The 19,802-nt window shown below is 52.0% G+C and overlaps 1 protein-coding gene across 1 annotated transcript; it reads right to left on the bottom strand.

Moving 5' to 3' along the window:
- On the bottom strand, positions 1-19,554 carry LOC145537675 (uncharacterized). Its single transcript, XM_081568528.1, has 4 exons — positions 19,524-19,554; positions 10,256-10,699; positions 5,973-6,062; positions 1-1,013 (listed from the first exon to the last, which is right to left on the bottom strand). Exons 1-4 carry the CDS (start codon positions 19,552-19,554, stop codon positions 964-966), a joined length of 615 nt encoding a protein of 204 aa, XP_081424654.1. The 3' UTR covers positions 1-963.
- Between the last annotated feature and the right edge of the window lie 248 nt (positions 19,555-19,802).

The following is a 19,802-nucleotide window of genomic DNA, read 5'->3' as shown; positions in this document are numbered from 1 at the left end:
TACAGAACTAAAGAATAACTTTATTCACTCCTGGATTCAGCACAGCCTGGTGGCTGGGGATAAATCATAACAGATCAACATAAACATGAAACATAACAGATCTCGTCAGTGGTGGAAACTGTAGCCATTCTCCTTTGCTATAAAAGGGCTTCCCTGGTGGCTCAGTGGGTAAAGAATCTGCCTGCAATGCAGGAGACACAAGAGATGCAGGTCCAATCCCTGGGTCGGGAAGATCCCCTGGAGAAGGGGATGGCAGCCCACTCTACTATTGTTGCCTGGAAAAACCCATGGACAGAGGAGCCTGGTGGGCTACAGTCCACGGGGTCGCGGAGTTGCACTAAGTACAGACACAACTTTCCTCTAGTGATGGCAGCTATTAGGTGACACAGGATTGCCGAGCTAGGGACTACACTTCCCAGCATCCGTTACAACTGCATGTCGCCATGTGACCCGCTCTGGCCAACGAGAGGTGAGGAACAGTGATCTGGGCTTCTTGTAGGAGTCGCCCTTTGAAGGACTGAAGCATGTCTTCCCCTCTTCTCATCCCCCTACTTTCCCTGGAACCAGAAGCTGGACTGAGTGTAGGGGGTGAGCCCCCTCCAGACACGTGGCACAGAGGACCAAGGTCAAAGGACCCTGGCTGCCCAACTCCACAGAGCTGCACCGCCCCAGCCCTGGGAGTTTCACACACAGACCACAGCCTTGGGAGAGACAGCAAGTTGGGTTCATTGAAGCCGCCATATTGGGGGTTTCACATGACAGTAGCCCAGCATGCATGATAGGGGGGCATGCGGGTGGCCTGGAGCGGGAGGCCGGGGGGACCTCAGGTTTCAGGAGATGTAGAGGACGTTGAGACCGCACAGGGGACACTCCCAGGCCTGGATCTCCTGATACTTTGCACGAGGCTTCGAAGGGGAGGTGTACTTCGAGCCAGCTCTCGAACTTCCAGGAGAAGGTTGCGAGTCAAACTCGGAGTCGCTCGAATCCATGTAGAAGGTGAAGCAAAAACCCAGCTGGAAGGAAAGAAAGACCACAGAGAGGAGAGAGAAGAACTTTAGTGCCCAGGGGGAGAGGGCTCCCCCCCTTAGTTTGAGGAGCTGAGCATAGACTTCAGGGGCGACCCACCTGGGGTTGAATTCCTTCTTCGCCCAGTACAGCTGGGGATCCTGAGGCAGATAACCTGACCCTCCCTGGCCTCAGTTTGCATTTCTGTATAATGGACTATAAGTAACCGATCCCTCACAGAGGTGCATAAGGACTGAACAAAGTAATCCAAAAATGGATCATTAAATGTAACAAAGTTTGCCGCTTTGTGAGAGCTGGAAAGCCGTCAGCTGTGACAATGTTTGCTTTGCTGATTTTCTTAAAACCACCTGCTTTCCTAAGAAATTAAACACTTCTTCCCAATAGAAAGCTTCACCCACAGTGCTGGCAGTATTGAAGGTGTAGTAATTTCTGGGAGGACTACTATTTCCATCCCGTGGTTTTTGAGCATTTAGGACGCTTCAGCCTGAATGACATGTCAGGTCCCATTTAATCCTCACGAGGTGGCCTCTGATCTTATTTCTCCATCCTGCAGATGAGGAAATAGGGCTAGGGAGGCCCTGGTAAGCGTTCCCACTCTGACATTTGATCAGACGTATAGGTTGGGAGCATGCGGCACTCAGGATTAGAAGTGAGTACATAACCTTCTTGATTCTCCAGACAAGGATACGGGAGCGGGTTGCCATGCCCTCCTCCAGGGGATCCTCCCAACCCAGGGATCAAACCTGTGTCTCCTGTACTGGCAGATGGGTTCTTTACCACTGGCACCACCTGGGAAGCCCATTTTTCCAGGTAAGCGTGGCACAGATGTGAACTCATTTCATTGTCCTAGTAATCCCATGTGGGGTTCCTACTGCCCTGTTTCACAAATGAGGAAACTGAGCCACAGAGGAGTTCAGGAACTGGTCCCAGGTCCCACAGCTGGTAGTGGCTGAAGCTGGGTTTGAACCCAGCGCTGAGATCCTGGAGTTGGGGCCCTTAGCCTCAGAGGGCTGGGATGCCAGCTGGGAGGCTTGGGGTGGGCAGGACAGCGTTCCCTCCACACGGTGCCCTCACCTCTGCAGAACCGTCCTTCTCCTGTTCCCAGGTTATCAGCCCTTCCCACTTGGGACATTTGGGGTCCAGATCCTTCTTGCGATGGGTAGGGCAGGGGTGTCCTGAGCATTGCAGAAATGCTAAGCAGCATTCCTGGCCACTGGATGACACTAGCACGACCCCTTCAATTGTCACAAACAAAAATGTTTCCAGACATTGAAGGCGTCCCCTGAGGGGCAAACCGCCTCTGGAGGAGAATCACCACCTCATCCCTTCCTTGTGTTCTCCAGGTTTGGGGAAAGGGAGGGATCACCTTCCCATTGCATTCCCATGGTCAGCTGACTTGGCCTGTGGCCATTAGGGTCCTGCATCACCTCAGTTCATGACTGGTTCTGTGGAGGACACAGGTGAGCAAGGGCCTGGAAGGCACAGTCAGAATTCTCTCTGCTTCTAGGTTATTTAGTGCATCTACAAGTGTCACTCCAATGAGTCCCTATTAGAAAGGGGAAAGTCAGATATTATTCAGCAAAGAACGGGGACAAGCATCTTGGCCCAATGGCTCAAAATTCACATCACCAGTGATGGCGCACAGACCTCATGTGCATCAAAATGTGATGTTCTGAGAAGGACACGGCATCACTTAGGTGGTGTTCCAGAGATCAGAGCTTATCCTGAATCTCATTCATAGGGAGATCGCCAAAAATACAACCAATAAACCACAATATGAGATGGGGGTGACTTTGGACTTCAAAATGCCTTCATAAAAGGCAAACAAGGCTTAGGAGACTGTCTAGCGTAAAGAAAACTACAGATACGTTACTAAGTACAACCCCTGCATACACAACTAGACCTAGTGTTGGAGGGAAAAGAATGCCAAAGGGACAGTATGGAGCATATTATTAATATCAAAACCGATACAGGGATAAGGTGAAGTGTGTGTCAGGGCTGCATGCAGGAAGGTGACCACAGCCCCACCCTGAAATAACAGAATATTGCATTTCTCAGGCGATACACACTTAGGTATATTATGTGTAGATATACTGCAATAAATATACATATATATTACATTTTGTTAAAGAAAATACACAAACAGAGAAAATGTTAGCAATTGGCGAATTTGGGTGATCTTTAACCGTCTGTGACTCTCACGTTCTTTTCCAATGTGATTTCTAAGGAGTCCTTCCCAGGAGTGCTACAGGCACTAATAGGAAAGACATTCTCGCAGGCATGTGACACAGGGCCTCCCCTCACCCCTCCTCACGGCTGCCCCTGGTTCTCACCAGGGTCCCTCCAGGCTCCCTTCTGGCCTGTTAAGAAGCCCAGAGACAGAGCAGATGCCTCGTTGGCCAAGGGTGAGTCACGTGCCCAGCCCAGGTACAATCACAGGGAACCTTGGCACCGCCGGCTCTGATTGGTCGGGGCGGACCTGGAGCTGGTCTGAGGATGGGATCAGATCCATCCAAAGAGCATGGAGACACGTGGTCTCCCCGGAAAAGTCAAAGTGGTTAGTAGGAAAAAGAAGAATGGTACCCAGGTAGACAAGGCCATACTTGCCTCCACAGGAGGGACCGTTCCCTAATTCATTCCTTCATTTAATCAGCCCGTGTGTATACAGAGCCTGACACCGGTTACACCTGATCTAGACAGGGGATGTGTCACTGAACAACACGGGGGTTCCTGCTGGCATCCTCCCCCTGAACTACTCTCCTAAGGGAGACAGATTAGGAGCAAATAGATACACAGTGTAATCTCAAGTAGCAGTAATAGTGCTGAAGAAGCTCAGCAAGGCAAGGCATCGGGGAGGCAGTGTCAAGGGCGGCTTCATGAAGGAGGTGACACAGGAGCAGAGGTTGGAATCAGCAAAGAGAAGGAGGCAGGAAAGAGGGCAGCACCCTCAAGGAAAACCATCCCCTCCACAGGAAGGGGTCCCATCTGGGACGGCGGAGGGGCACAGGGCACCCAGGCACCCAAGGGTCTCTGCTGGGCGGAGAGGCTGGCCGATAAGCCTGACCTCTCAGGCCCAGGGTTCTCTGGGCAAAGGAGAAAACAACTAGACCCACCATGCCACACGTCGGCACCCGTTTGGCTGACACTCTTGCGTTCTTTCCGGTGGGCCCCCTTTGCCAACCGGTAGTGCTCTCAAAAGGCAGGGGTGAGCGAGGAAGAAAGAGGCATGAGGCTATCTCGCCCACTGAGGCTTGAGAAACTCGATAATAATAAGATGCTCATCAGGAAACCAGTGAAGACGGCTAATACCTGTGGAGTACCTGTTATGTGTCAGGTGTGCTTTTAAGTGTTTTGCAGGCATTAGCTTGTTTGGCTGTTCATAATAACTCTCTGAGATGGGCACTATAGTCCTCCAACTTAGCAATAAGGAAACAGAGAGCTTAGGACCCTTGTGGGAGTTTGCACAGCAGTGCCTGCAGAGATGCATGAAGTTGCATCCTGAAGGTCCCCAGGGAACAGACAGGGCTTGTCAGTGAGTGGAGAGGCTAGAGTTAGACAACAGGAGCTCTGGAGATAGTGACGCCCTGGGGCGCCCGTGCCCAGGAGGAAGGCACAGCTGATACACAGGTGCCAGTGGGGCACGTCTCTCCAGAAAACACTGGAGTTTCCTCGAAGAAGACAGACATGTCAATTTGGAGTCAGAGTTCCTGCTATTTCAAAGCTGCGCACAAATCCGTCTATTTCCTTACACACTCCTCCACTCCTGGCCTCTCTCTGGAGGAGCATCCAGGCCACCTGTGCAAACGTCCCCTCGGACACTGCCATCTCCCTTTCTAAACATATTGTCCTGGATCCACTCCCCTGTGTAATGTGACCCAAGTAGAGTCCTGTTTCTACTTGCATATATTGTCATCATCAAACACTGGGAATAACCCAAATGGCCACCTGCACGAACCTGGTTAAGCTTCCCTGATGGCTCAGTGGTAAAGAATCTGCCTGCCAGTGCAGGAGACACAGGAGACCTGGGTTCAATCCCTGGATCCAGGAAGATCCCTGGGAGAAGGAAATGGGAACCCACCCCAGTATTCTTGCCTGGAGAATTCCATGGACAGAGGACCTTGGCAGGGTTACAGTCTGAAGGGTAGCAAAGAGTCGGACATGACCGAAGCAACTGAACACACACACATAGCACAGAGAGACTATGGAATCCCAGGCAGCTGGAACACAAACCAGGCATCCTGAGGGGGAGAGTCCTCGAGATGGACAGGGGACACAGTGCTTAAGGTCAAAGACCCCCAGGCAAGATGGCCAGGGTTCCGATCCCACTGTGAGCTGATGATTCACACTTGTCACCCTTCAGATTTCCCATCTGAAAAGGCGGTAATTCCTGTCCCTCCCTCACTGTGAAGCATGTGTGACTGGATGTGTGGAAAGACTTGGGACTGTGACTGGAAGATTCTCAGTGTCAGATCAGAACTAAATGAAACAAGACCCAGTATGAATGAAAGTGGCATGTGTAGTATGCACCCGTATATCAGATATAAATACACAGTAACAGATACATACACATCCTTGTCTCCATGAGTGAGCATAGAACATTCTAGAAAGCTGGACAAGGAGCTAGAAAGTAGCTATGTCTGGGGAAGGAACTACAAAGCTGAGCGACGGAGAGGCATGCCTGTTGTTTTGTGTGATGGTTATAGGCTCTGAGAGATTTGATAAAATACGTGGGGAAAGACATGGTGGATTGCGGCAATATCTGGTGTACCATCATCACGTCAGCTACAATGACTGGGTGTCCCCAGCCCCCCCCCTCCTTAAGAGGAGCCAGTGGGAGATACTTGGGGTTGGGGCCAGTCTTCAGGGTCATCCCTTCCCCATCAGCCTTTCCCTGAGGCCCTCCCCACTCCTGCCTGCCCACAGTTTCCGCCCCACGTGTGTCTCACCTCGTCTCTGTGGAGGCCTGGTCTGCACCTCCTCCCTTTCCTGGCCCCTGCTGGTGTTCAGAGGCAGCATGGTGACTCCACTGCTGCTCCCTGTGAACAGGAGAGACAGCAGTCAGTGCCTGGGTGGCAGAGCCAGGGGGCCCGGGTGTGAACCCAGAGGTCGGGTGCACTCAGACAGCTCCATCCCCTCCGCATGTCTCCAGGTCCCCAACATCCAAGGAACCAAGGGGACGTGTTGACAATGCCTCCCTCCTGGTTCCGTCCAAAGCCCAGCATGTGATCTGGGGAGACCGGTTGTCATGGAGCCTGGCAAGGACAGGGGCAGGGCTCGTGGTACCTGGGACTTACCCCCTCTAAAACTACAAAACCTGTGACATAAAGTGCTGGGGACAGGAAGCTGCAGCTTGGCTAAGTGGGAATCAAAAGGGCCTCAGGAGTCTGGCATACAGCAGGCACTCAGTAATTGCACTCCTGGGGCATTCCCAGGGCTGTCTTTCAGCTCCTTCCCAGGGCTACCAGGCAGTCTGACCGAGGGGTTCAGACAGGCCCTCCCCTCCCTGTCCTCGGGGCCATCCAGGTCCACATCAGGACTGTGGTCAATGGGAGGGGCCGAGCCCCAGACCCCCCAGCACAGCCCGGGGGAGGGGCCGGCCCTGCAGGGAGGCTTCTCTGCACAGGCTCAGTGTGGGGTCCTCACCTCCGGCCAGCATTGCCCTGGGCAGGACTTGGGCCAGCGTGTCTGGGGGTGAGAACTGGGGGGATTCCAGCCTGCCAGTCACTAGCTGAGAGAGCTCAAGGTTTACCAACAGCACAAGAAAGCACAGCACACTGAGATTTGAGTTTCAGACACACAGATCGTTTTTTAGAATAACTATCTCCAAACACTGCATGGGTCATGTCCTACATGACATAAAAATTCATTTTGTGTTTATTCTGCTGAACTGTGTTTCAGTATTGGCATGTCCCATGGACTACTTTCGATGTACTTGTACTAAAAGGTAATTCATTCTTCACCTGAAATTTCTATTTAAGTATTTATCATGTGTTTTACCTGGGATGCCCCAGTTTGGGGGTATTTAACCTCTTGTGCTGTCAGCTTTCCCATCCACAAAATGAGCAGAATGATGAAACGTGAGGATTACATAGAATTAAATGCATGTCAAGTGTTGAGAACACAGTCTGACCCAGACTCAGGCAGTCCCGTGTCGGATCCAACTCTATCGCTGTTGGTGGCGGGGGTGGGTCAGGAGGCCTCCCCCCCCCGTCTCCTACGCACCTTCCCTGGATCACTGTCTCTAACCCTGGGACCCTCCAGCCTGACCTCTGACCTCTGATCTCTCCCTCATCAGTCCAGGGCCTCGTTCTGGGCCAGGTTGTCTGGGGGAGAGAAACCCTGCGGGAGGGAAAAGGCCCCTGGGTCACCAAGCAGCTGAGGCACAGGGACAAGGTGCTGGTCAGTAGGGCATGTGGGCTTCAGAACTGGGGCAGCCCTCCAGGACCCTCAGAGCTGGGACAACCCCCCAGGAACGGGGAGACCCCCTCGGGTCCTCTCACGCACTCTGGCTCTCCATGACGTGCTCCAAGCATCTGGGGCACCAGGTGCACCCAGAAGTTTATTGGAAAGAACCGAGAGCCGCAGGCAGACACACTGCCCTGCAGCCCCAGAGGGGAAGACATAAGAGCTGTGTGCCCACCGTCCCCTCCGGCTGAGCCTGGCCCCCCAGCCCCGGCGCCTCCCCCAGAGGCCACCCCTCTGACACAAGCTGCCCTGTGCCCACCGTCCCCGCCCACTGACCCCGGCCCACCCGGGCCTGGCCCCTCCCCCAGAGGCTGCCCCTCAGAGAGGCACCCTGACCCCCAAAACCAGACACGACCCCCCAAAGTCCCTGGAGGTCGCCAAGCCCATTTCCGACGGCTGTAGTTAGCAGCACATCATCACAGCCATCCTCCGAGGACCTCCATATGCCTCCAGAAGTTTCTCTGTCCCTATTTGTCCCAACAGGCTCCCCCCAGAGACAATTTCTCAATCTTCTCTTTGGTCAGGGCTGTGCCTGGACCCGTGATTCCCACCTGACCTCTCCTGTGTCCTGCACAAAGTCCCGCCTCCTCCCCCAAACTAACAAGTCCACAGGTCTGTCCCTTGCGCTCCCTAAAACCTGGGGACCAGGACCCAGCTCCCCCTCCGCTGTCCTGCGGGTGGTCACCGCCATCCCCTCTTGCAGATACCCCAGCCTCCTCTGACCACTGCAGTCGTGGCTCCTCCTGGTGACCCCAGAAACACTCAGACTTGGGAGGGGCCGGGAGGCTCAGAAGGTGAGATGGCCCTCAGGGAGGCCTAGTTCCTCAAGGGGTGCCACCGCCCTCCCCATTGGGTCTCAGTGGCCCCCAGGTTGCGCCCCTGCACCCCACTCCCCAGGAGGCAGGCCCCCGCACATCCTCCCCGGGTGCCCCTACCCCATGCTCCCCGCGGAGACCCCACAGCACCATCCTGCCTGAACATGAAAGTTGGAGACCCTTCAGGACCGTGGCCAAGGAACTGATCTCGAGACTATCATTGCGACCTGGGTCTTCCACCCTGGGCGTAGGCGGGATGGGGCCCCAGTGCCTTTGCTTGACACCCGGACAGGGCTGGCTCTGGGGATGCCCGCGGAGCCTGTGGACAAACGCGAGAGAATGAATGCGGCTGGGTTGCCCAGTCACACAAGGCCCCCATCCCCGCCCCAACCCCCAGATATTAAGTCAAGAGGTTAACAGGGTCTCTGACAACCGCACGGGCGTCAGAATGTTCACCGCAATTCCGTTATTCGTGGGGAGGGTCCCGGGCCTCTTCCTCCAGGAAGACCCCCAGCCTGCCAGCATCACTGTCCCTCCTATGAGCTGTCCCTACTGGACCTCAGCGCCTGGCCCCTCGCCCAGCGCCCCTCCCCCACTGTGGGGCCAGGCCTTCCTGGGAAAGGCACAGAGGCTCAAGCTTCAGAGACCCAGGGGTGGGGGTCCTGAAGGATTACACACACACAGTGACTCCCTCCCGCGAGCTGACCCCCTGCTCTGGACTCACAGGGGGACACTCTCAACAACTCCCAGCCACACCCCTGGCCCCAGAGTCCCACGTGTGCAAATAAAGACACACTTTGCACTTGTAGATCCTGAAACACACGCAAATGGGCAGTAACACATCGTGAGGTTCAGGAACGCTCAGGCACGCATGCGTGCATACACACACACACACACAGACGTGCAGATACACAAAGCTTCAAATACTGGGCACTTCCAGGCACACACACTCAGGACACACATATTTGCACAATTCAATCTGAAAGGACACTCTATGGGACACCCAGACCACCTCTGTCTGACACCCCAGGCTCAACCCCCAGTCTCACCTGGGGACCCATCCCCCAGAGGCTTCCCCTCTCAGACCACCCCCACCCCTACCCGCAGGTTCACTCGCCTTTACACTCTATCCAGATGGTGTTTTTAAACATCAGAATCACTGCTTTGGACTTACAGGCTTGGTAAACAGTGAAACCTACTAGGAAATCAAATCACACAGATAAGCAGAGAGAAACCCTGGCGTGTCTCTCTCAGACACCCTCGGAGACACCCAGCCGTGCACACGGACACACACATACCCACACCCACACCGCAGTCACAGACATTCCTGGAAAATCAGAGTCACCCCTTCAGCTCGCAGGCCTTTTGGAAACGCTAAGACCCGCTCACAGATCCACACACACAAACGTTCAGGTTTAGGTTCGTGGAGCTTGAAAGAGCAGACAATCCGGGCAGATACACACACAGGCACACGCATGTACGGACTTGCAGAAACACCTATTTTCAAACAGACACTTTGGACACGGGGACATAAAGACACAGACGCCTTGGCAGACACGTTTGCAAAGCCGGAATCGGCCTCCAGACACAGGATCGCCTAGGGCTGGACTCGGGGGCCGACGCCCAGTCTCCCCCAGAGGTCGCCCCCCTCAGATGCGCGTCCCCGGCGCGCTCCAGGCACCCGCCGGCCGCAGGCGCGGGCGCGGAGACACACGAGGCTCCATAACGCTCCGGCAAGCACGCTTCTCGCCAGCTTGCTCTGGTGCCCCGGAAAGGCTCCGGAGGGGTTGCACGCCCCGCCCCACTCCCCCAGACCCCCGTCTAGGCTCCCCCGAGTCAGCCTCCTGAGCTGCCTCCGGCCGTTCCGGAAGGAGGCCCCGGCCCTGCCGCCTCCCCAGAGCGCCTCGTCCCCCAAGGGAGCCGCGCGGCCCGCAGACCCGCGCTCCTACCTCCTGGCGTCTTCGGGCCGGGCGCCTGCTCCTCCTGCACCTGCCCAGGGAGGAGGCCCAGGCAGGCCTTCACCCACAAGGCCCAGTCCTCCTCGCTGCCCTCCAGCCTGCTCTCTTCCCGGCGGCCCGAGGAGCCCTCGGACCACGAATCGCCCGCCTCGCGCCTCAGAAGGGTCTGAGGACTGCGGCCGCCCTCCGGGAGCCGCGGGCTCCTCGGGGGGCTCCTCGGCGCGCGCGCCCGCGCCCCGCCGCCGGAACGCACCCGCACCTCCTGGCGGGCCGCCTCCGCCCTCCCCGCGGCGACCCCGCAGCGCCAGCCCGCGGCCCGCCGCCCCGCACTGCACACTCGCCCGGACGGCGCAGACCCTTCGGAGCCCCGGCAGCGACTCGGCTCTGGGCTGCCCAGAGGCACAGAGTCGGGGCGGGCCGGCCCCGGGCCGCTTCCTGGCGTCCCGCGGGGGCGGTGAGGGCGGTGGGTTCCCGGAAAACCCTCCTGGGGACACCCTGGACAAAAGCACGGAAGGAGCGGCTCCAGACCAACGACCCCGCACGGGCCCACAGGGACTCAGATCGGGTGGTTACAACAGTGCCCAAAACAGACAGCAAGTGCTAGTGCTGGCTGTGGTTTTATTACCAGGGTTGGAGGGTTGGAAATGTTGCTCTCATACCTGCTCTGTGAGCCCAGCGTCCCTGGAATATTGTCTCCCTGGCGGGGGGTCCACCTGGGCCCCCCGCCCCCAGCGCCCCTTCCCCTCCCTGACCTCGACCCAGCCTGGGCCCAGGTCTTCCAGTAGGCAGGTGGGGTTGACAGGGAAGAACCAAGAACCCTGTTATACTGCCGGACCCAGGTCTTCCAGGAGGCAGGTGGGGTTGACAGGGAAGAACCAAGAACCGTGTTATACTGCCGAGCCGCGGAGACCCAAGGGTCTGGATGCCTGGGGGTCGGGGGGGTGGCACTGATGTCTGGGACCTGGGGGCCTGCCCTGTGCCTACTTCAGATAAACAGTGACCCCCAAGGCACACCCACACACTCACTGCTGCTCACAGTGGCCTACTCTCAAACCCCCAAGATGTATTTCTCCTCCATGGACCAGAATCTCCTCCCCTCTTTTTTGATATGCAGATAATTAGAATGAGGAAGTTATCTTGGGTATTGACCATGCAGTAGGCACCAACCCAGTGTCTTTACACATGTCAATCCCCTTAATGCTCACGACCACGTGGCCAATTCTGTTATTCTGTCTCTTTCTGAGATAAGAGAACAGAGGCACAGAGTTCCTGTCGCTTGCTTCAGGTCACACAGATCATAAGGAGCCAAGCCAGGATTCAAATCCAAGGAGGCTGACTCTAGAGACTGTGCCAACAGGACTTAGCAGTTAAACAACAACAACAAGCCTCTGTATCAGACTCCTTTGGTGGCAAGCAACAGAAACCCTGATTCAGGGCCTTTGCACTGGCTGTTTCCTCCCCCTGCAGCGCCCTTCCCCCAGGGTTTTTCTGTTGTTGATTCAATCAGCATCTTTTCCAGTTCTTCCTTGCATGCAGGTATTGTTGACTTCACCGCTTATGAGATATTTATGACAGTTCTTTGGTGCTGGCTGACTTTAAGATTATCACCAGTTTCCAGCCCTCTGTTACTTAGGAAAGCACCCACTCATTTCTGAGAAGTCAAATGATCACCCATGAGCTTCAGCACTTCAGCAATTTAGAAGATTATAGAGCGAGTTTTCTCTTTAAGATAATACATGCATTTCACAAGAATCCCAAGTCGTAACAAGGTGTATTCATTAAAACAAACAAACAAAAAGCCTCTCTCTCTCTACCTTCTACTTTTGAAGTTTTAATTTTGTGGATATTTATAATCTATTCATCTTGAGAAATTTCTTTCAAAAGTTTTGCCTTCAAAAACCAGATTCCAGGGGTACAAGCACATATCCTTCCGACTGATTAAAGGAAAAGCAGGAGAGTCGGTGAGGCGGTGAAACCCCTGGAACTCTTGTGCATTGTTATGGAAGTGTGAATTGGTGCTGCTCTTTAGAAGAGAAAACTGGTGGTTGGCATAACTGCACATATGCACGTCCAACCCCAACAACGCCATTCTTGGGTATATTCCCAGTAGAAATGCGTATTAAGCTAACAGAGGGTGTGTACGAAGATGTTTCACGACACCTCTCACACTGTTGGTGGGAATATAAACTGGTGCCGTCACTCTAGAGAACAGTGTGGAGGTTCCTTACAAACTAAAAATAAAGCTATCGTATGAGCCAGCAATCCCACTCCCAGGCATGTACCTGAAGAAAACTCTACTAGGAAAAGACCCATGCATCCCTATGTTCAGAGCAGCACTGTTTACAACAGCCAAGACATGGAAGAAACCTCAGGGTCCATCAGCAGACGAACGGATGAAGAAGATGTGGTACATATACACAACGGAGTATCACTAAGCCATCAAAAAGAATGAAATTATGCCATTTGCAGCAACATGGATAGACCTAGAGATTATCATACCGAGAGAAGTCAGGCAGAGAAAGACAAATACCTTATAATATAACATATAGATGGAATCTCATAAAAATGAACTTAGAAAAAACAGAAACAGACTTGCAGACATAGAAAACACACTTATACATACTGAAAGGGAAAGGGGTTGGGGAAGGGATAAATTAGGCCTCTGGGATTAGCAGATACAAACTGCTATATACAAAAATACATAAGGTCCTGCTGCATAGTCCAGGGAGCTCTATCTGATATCCTGTAATGAAAACCAATCTGAACATTCATATTTCTATCCGAATCACTTTGCTATGCACCAGAAACTAATACAACATTGTCGTAAATCCACTATACTTCTATAAAACAAAACCAAAAATTAACTCCTGTATATACACGTGCTGTCGCTTCGGTATCACTAAGCCATCAAAAAGAATGAAATTATGCCATTTGCAGCAACATGGATAGACCTAGAGATTATCATACCGAGTGAAGACAGGCAGAGAAAGACAAATACCTTATGATATAACTTATAGATGGAAATTCATACAAATGGATTTAGGAAACAGAAACAGACTCGCAGACATAGGAAACACACTTATACTTACTGAAAGGGAAAGGGATTGGGGAAGGGATAAATTAGGCCTTTGGGATTAGCAGATACAAACTGCTATATACAAAAATACATAAGGTCCTGCTGCATAGCCCAGGGAGCTCTATCTAGTATCCTGTAATGAAAACCAATCTGAAAAATCCTACATACTTCTATCTGAATCACTTTGCTCTGCCCCAAAAACTAATACAACACCGTAAATCCACTATACTTCTATAAAACAAAAACAGAAATGAACTCATTATATATATATATATGTGCTGTTGCTTCGGCAGTGTCTGCTCTTTGTGACCCTATGGACTGCAGCTTGCCAGTATATATAGGCTTCCCTCATGTCTCAGACAACAAAGAATCTGCCTGCAAATCTATAGGTTAACTCATGTATATATCCGTTCAGTTGAGTCTAGTCACTCAGGCATGTCCAGCTCTTCGCAACCCCACAGACTGTAGCATGCCAGGCCTCCCAGTCCACCACCAACTCCCAGGGTTGACTCAAAGTCACGTCCATCCAGTTGATGATGCCATCCAACCATCTCATCCTCTGTCATCCCATTCTCCTCACACTTTCAATCTTTCCCAGCATCAGGGTCTTTTCAAATGAGTCAGTTATTCACATCATGTGGCCAAAGTATTGGAGTTTCAGCTTCAGCATCAGTGTTTCCAATGAATCATATACACACACACACACACATATATATATATATATGTAAACCTTACATATATACCTGCACATGTATAAAGAATGTTCCTAACAGGTCCATTCGTAATAGTCCCAAAGTGCCAGCTACCCAAATGCCCACAGAATTTCTCAGCTTTTGTGCTGGGAATCCATTTCTTTAAGGTCTGATGAGAGTCCATCCTTAAGGCTAAGGACCAGCCTCAACACACAGGCCAGGCGGGGTGTGTTTCGGCAAGTGTGTGCCCAATCCAAAAGAGTGTCATTTGCCACCATCTTGGGGGTTTTGTGAGTAGGCCATTGTGAGCAGCAGTGTGTGGGTGTTTGGGAGAGGGGTGACCGCGTGCCTGGGGGTCACTGTGCATTTGGTGATTCTGCAGTGTGGGACCCCAGCCCCCGGCCCTTCCTATCCCCACCCCCAGGCATCCAGGCCCTTGTGTCTCCGAAGCTTGGCAGTATAACATGGTTTTCCCCTGTCAACCCCACTTCTGGCCTCCTGGAAGACCTGGGCCCGGGCAGGGACAAGGTAGGGGAGGGGAGGGATGAGGGTGGGGGCCCAGGGGGAACCCCCCGCCAGGGAGACAGTGATGCCAGGACGTTAGGCTCACAGAGTGGGTGTGAGGCCAGAATTTCCAGTCCTCCAACCCTGATAACAACAAACTTGTTTCAGGCAGTTTTAACCGCTCGATCTGAGAAACCGTGTGGAGTGGGGGTGTTCGGGGGTTGTGAGCCGCTCCTTCCCCGCTTTTGTCCTTGTGGTCCCCAGGGACCTTTTAGGAAAAAGGTCCCTTTTCCTAAAAGGTGCCCTTTTCCTAAATAATTGAAGCAGATGTACAATGCGTATCAGTTCAGTTCAGTTCAGTCGCTCAGTCGTGTCCGACTCTTTGCGACCCCATGAATTGCAGCTCGCCAGGCCTCCCTGTCCATCACCAACTCCCAGAGTCCACCCAAACCCATGTCCATCGAGTCGGTGCAATGCATGTAAGGGAGGCCAAAAAGATGCTATTTTAGTGAGTTCGAGTTTGCTCAAACTTATGTCCACTGAGTCGGTGATGCCATCCAACCATCTCATCCTCTGCTGTCCCCTTCTCCTCCCGCCCTCAATCTTTCCCAGCATCAGGGTCTTTTCCAGTGAGTCAGTTCTTCCCATCAGGTGTCCAAAGTATTGGAGCATCAGCTTCAGCATCAGTCCTTCCCATGAATATTCAGGGTTGATTTCCTTTAGCATAGACTGGTTTTGTCTCCTTGTGTTCAGGGGACTCTCAGGAGTCGTCTTCAGCACCATGTATGAGACCTCGGCAAACTGTTTAACCTCTGTGCCTCAGTTTTTCTATCTGTGAAAGGGGGAATGATAAAATGGGTCCTGCCTCCTGGGGTGGTTCGGAGAATTAAGTGTGTCATGTGCAAAGAACTCACTCGGGTTGGTATCTGGCTTTCAAGAACCAATATTTATCTTTTAAACATTTTTTAAAATGTGGACCATTTTTTAAATTTTTTATTGAATTTGTTTTACAATATAAGTTCTCTTTTATTGGTTTTTTTTTTTTTTTGGAACAACGCATGTGGGATTTTATCTCCCCGAACAGTGATTGAACCTGCACCCCTGCATTGGAAGGGGCAGTCTTAAGAAACGATATTTAAATCCTCGTTATCATTCTGCTGATGTAGTATCAGGTTAACCCATGCATGAGCCGGAATGGCTTCCCTAGATCTCAATATGTGAAAACTTCTTTATTTCCAAAAGCCACAAGGAAAATGTCAGGCCTGTGACGCTGAGTTTCTGGATCCCTCCCCTGTCCTGGGGCTACCCATGTGGCCCAGTGGTAAAGCATCTGCCTGCCAGTGCAGGAGATATAAGTTTGATCGCTGGGTCAGGAAGAATCCTGGAGGAGGAAATGGCAACCCACTCCAGTATTCTCGCCTGGAGAATCCCCTGGACAGGGGAGCCTGGTGGCTACAGCCCTCGAGGTCTCAAAAAGTCAGAGGCCTCTCAGCATGCCCACACACACACACAAAAAGGAAACCGAAATCAGCCATCCTCTGTAACATAGGCAGGACTGAATTAAAGATTAGTATGGCTAGGCTCCTAAAAAACAAACAAAAAGAAACAGACAGACAAAACCACACATGCGTGATTTGTCGTCCCTGGAAGTCTGAAAATCTAATATCTGCAGAGTCTGGGCAAAGACATCCAGCGAATTATTAGTGAATTAGTGAATCCAGCCAACTGATAGAACAGGGAGTGATGGGGGCCCTGGAGAAACGGAATCTGTTGCAATGAGGCGGCCGCTCCAAGCTCCTGCCAACTGGTGGTGGTGGACCAAGCACTGCCAGATTCTCTGATACTTTTCAAGAGAACCCAAATTCCAGGTTGTTATTTAAACTTCTTGACTTGGCAGTTAACTCAACTATCAAGGGCTTCTCAGGTGGTGGTAAAGAACCTGCCAAGGGCTTCTCAGGTGGTGGTAAAGAAGCTGCCCGCCAATGCGGGAAGACAAAAGAGACTCGGGTCCATTCCCTGGGTTGGGAAGATCCTAACCAACCAGAGGGAAGAAGAAAAGGAAATGGCACTGTGCATGTCAAATACCCACCTCCAAGGCTCAATCCTAGCCCAGCCATGTACCAGCTGTGTGATGTTAGGCAAGTTGCTTAACCTCTCTGTGCTTTGGTTTCTTTATCTGCAACATGTAGGAATAACAATGTCCCCTCACCCACCATAGAATTGTCATCCTGCTGCTGCTGCTAAGGCGCTCAGTCGTGTCCAACTCATGGACCTCAGCTTACCAGGATCCCCCGTCCCTGGGATTCTCCATGCAAGAACACTGGAGTGGGTTGCCGTTCACTTCTCCAATGCATGAAATTGAAAAGTGAAAGTGAAGTCGCTCAGTCCTGCCTGACTCTTAGAGAGCCTGTGGACTGCAGCCCGCCAGGCTCCTCCGTCCATGAGATTTTCCAGGCAAGAGTACTGGAGTGGGGTGCCATCGCCTACTCTGAGAATCATGAGGATTAAGTAAAGTTAGTACAGGTGTAACTGTGAGAATTGTGCCTGGTATGTAAAACCCTGTGTCTCTACTGCTTTCTCCAAATGGGTGAGTCTGTGTTTCTCAGAACTGTGTGGGACGGGCTCTTCATGGATATAAATAACAATGCTGCAAACATCATGATTGGGGACTTCCCTGGGGGTCCAGTTGTGAAGAATCCGCCTGCCAATGCCGGGGGCCCAGGTTCAATCCCTGGTCTGGGAAGATTCCACAAGCTGCAGGGCAGCTGAGCCCGTGCGCCAGCCGCGACTGCTGAGCCCGTGTGCTCTAACTACTGAAGCCTGTGGACTCTGGAGCCTGTGCTATGCAACAGAGAAGCCGCCGCCATGAGAATGCCACACATCGCAACCCCAGGATAGCCCCCGTTCGCTGCAGCTCGAGAAGGCCCTTGTGCAGTAACGAAGACCCCGTGCAGCCAAAAGCAAACACATAACTTAAAAAGCATCACAATCTGAAGCAGTGGAGAGGAGCAGACACCCTGGGTTTGAGCCATCGGCCAACGCGACACGTCAGCTCAGCTGCTGAGTGGCATGGAAGCATCGCTTCGGGGGTAGGATGAGATTTTAGCAACTGCCTCTCCATGAGCACTGCCCGCAGTATTTCCATCCTGCCGTCTCACAGCTCTGGCTGACATGACTCCACTCACGGGGATCTCACGTAGAACAGTGCTTATTCAGGCAAGGATGGCCATGCTCCCCTAAAAGGTATCTATGGCACCATCTGGGGACACTTTTGGGTAGAGACAGGGGATGTTGGTCAACCTCCTGCAGTGCACAGGACCACCCCCCAGCAAAGACGGATCCAGCTCCCATGCAACAGAAGCACCAAGCTGGCCGCTTTGACCCCTCAGTCTGGAATCCCTGATGCTGCATCAGCAGAGTGACAACGAGGATTTAAATATCCTTTCCTAAGAATTCCCCTTCCCATGTGGGGGGTGCAGGTTCAAGGCCTGGTCAGGGAGATAAAATCCCACATGCCTTGTGACCAAAAAAACCCATAAAACAGAACCAATATTGTAAAAAAAAAAAAAAAAAAAAAAAAAAACCTCAATAAAAATGGTCCACATTTAGAAAATCTTTAAAAAAATAAATAAACATTGCTTCCTGAGAGCCAGATACCAGCCTGAGTGAGTGCTTTTCCATATGAGACACTTAATTCTCCCAACCACCCCAGGAGGCAGGACCCATTTTTTCATTCCCCCTTTCACAGATAGAGAAATGAGGCACAGAGGTTAAACAATTTGCCGAGGTCTCATACACGGTGCTGAAGACGACTCCTGAGAGTCCCCTGAACAGCAAGGAGACCAAACCAGTCCCTCCTAAAGGAAATCAATCCTGAATATTCATTGGAAGGACTGACGCTGAAGCTGACGCTCCAATACTTTGGTCACGTGATGCGAAGTACTGACTCACTGGAAAAAGACCCTGATGCTGGGGAAGATTGAGGGCAGGAGGAGAAGCGGAAAACAGAGGATGAGATGGTTGCATGGCATCACTGACTCAATGGACATGAGTCTGAGCAAACTCGAACTAACTAAAATAGCATCTTTTTGGTCTCCCTTATATGCATTGTACATCTACTTCAATTATTCAGGAAAATGGGACCTTGACCAGAAATAATGTCCATGTTAAAAATAAAGATTAAGGACCCTCCTTCTGGGTCACCATGTTTGTTCTTCTTTGATAGGAAGACTCCCTTCCCAGGTGCCAGGTCCACACTGACTCGATATGTATGTGCTGGTCTCTCTTTTAACACTGAAGAAATATAACCCCCCTGACTGGTTTAATGTTTTTGTTCCTTTGTTTTTCAGTGGCTGAGTTATGTCTGACTCACTGTGACATCATGGACCGCAGCACACTAGGATTCCCTGTCCGCCATCTTCCCGAGTTTGCCCAAACTCACGTCCATCGAGTTGGTGATGCCATCCAACCATCTCTTCCTCTGTCGCCCCCTTCTCCTCCCGCCTTCCATCACTCCCAGCATCAGGGTCTTTTCCAGAGAGTCGGTTGTTCACATCAGGTGGCCAAAGTATTGGAGATTCTGCTTCAGTCCTTCCAATGAATACTGAGGGTTGATTTCCTTTAGGATTGACTAGTTTGATCTTCTTGCGGTCCAAGGGACTCTCACGAGTCTTCTCCAGCAACACAGTTCAAAAGTTATCAATTCCTCAGCACTCAACCTTCTGGCAGCCTTTGTTCTGACAATATATAAAACTGTGCTGAAAACTTGGAGCAGCTTGTCAGAATAATCTGGGAAGATGACTTTCAGGTTGGCCATGTTTGCCTTATAGAAATCAACACTTTTTTCTATCGTAAGTAAACACAACTCTTCTCTCTTCTTATTATAGGCTAATATTATTTTCATTGGTGCTGCTTGGCATACACAGCAGGATATCCGAAAAGCCCACCTGAGTTCACCTGGAGTCTACTTTGGACCAGTGCTCGGTACCAAGCTCGGGGCCCTTGAGCCCCTTCGGCATCACAGTGCCCTCAGGTGACTCTGTGAGTTTTCCCTTGTATCTGTCGCTCAGTTGTTAAGTCGTGTCCGACTCTTTGCAACCCCATGGACTGCAGCACGCCAGGCTTCCCTGTCCTTCACTATCTCCCAGAGTTTGCTCAATCTCATGTCTGTTCAGTCGATGATGACATTCAACCCCCTCCTGTGCAGTCACCTCCTTCTCCTCCTGCAACATCTGGATCTCCTTATATTAAGTGATGGTCCACTGAA

The sequence above is a fragment of the Giraffa tippelskirchi genome, chromosome Y (genome assembly GCF_054371585.1).
Source record: "Giraffa tippelskirchi isolate mGirTip1 chromosome Y, T2T-mGirTip1v1.2.pri, whole genome shotgun sequence".
NCBI lineage: Eukaryota > Metazoa > Chordata > Mammalia > Artiodactyla > Giraffidae > Giraffa > Giraffa tippelskirchi.
Note: the sequence above shows the minus strand (reverse complement) of the source record. Positions and strands in the feature narration are given on the sequence as shown.

Bases quoted from the DNA above. Each gene is read 5' to 3' on its own strand.
- LOC145537675 (XM_081568528.1), bottom strand. From the start codon at position 19,554: ATGCCGAAGGGGCTCAAGGGCCCCGAGCTTG. The intron at 10,700-19,523 runs GTACCGAGCACT...GCGGGACGCCAG, and splicing joins GCTCAAGGGCCCCGAGCTTG to GAAGCGGCCCGGGGCCGGCC. The intron at 1,014-5,972 runs GTGAGACACACG...CTTTCCTTCCAG, and splicing joins CAGGCCTCCACAGAGACGAG to CTGGGTTTTTGCTTCACCTT.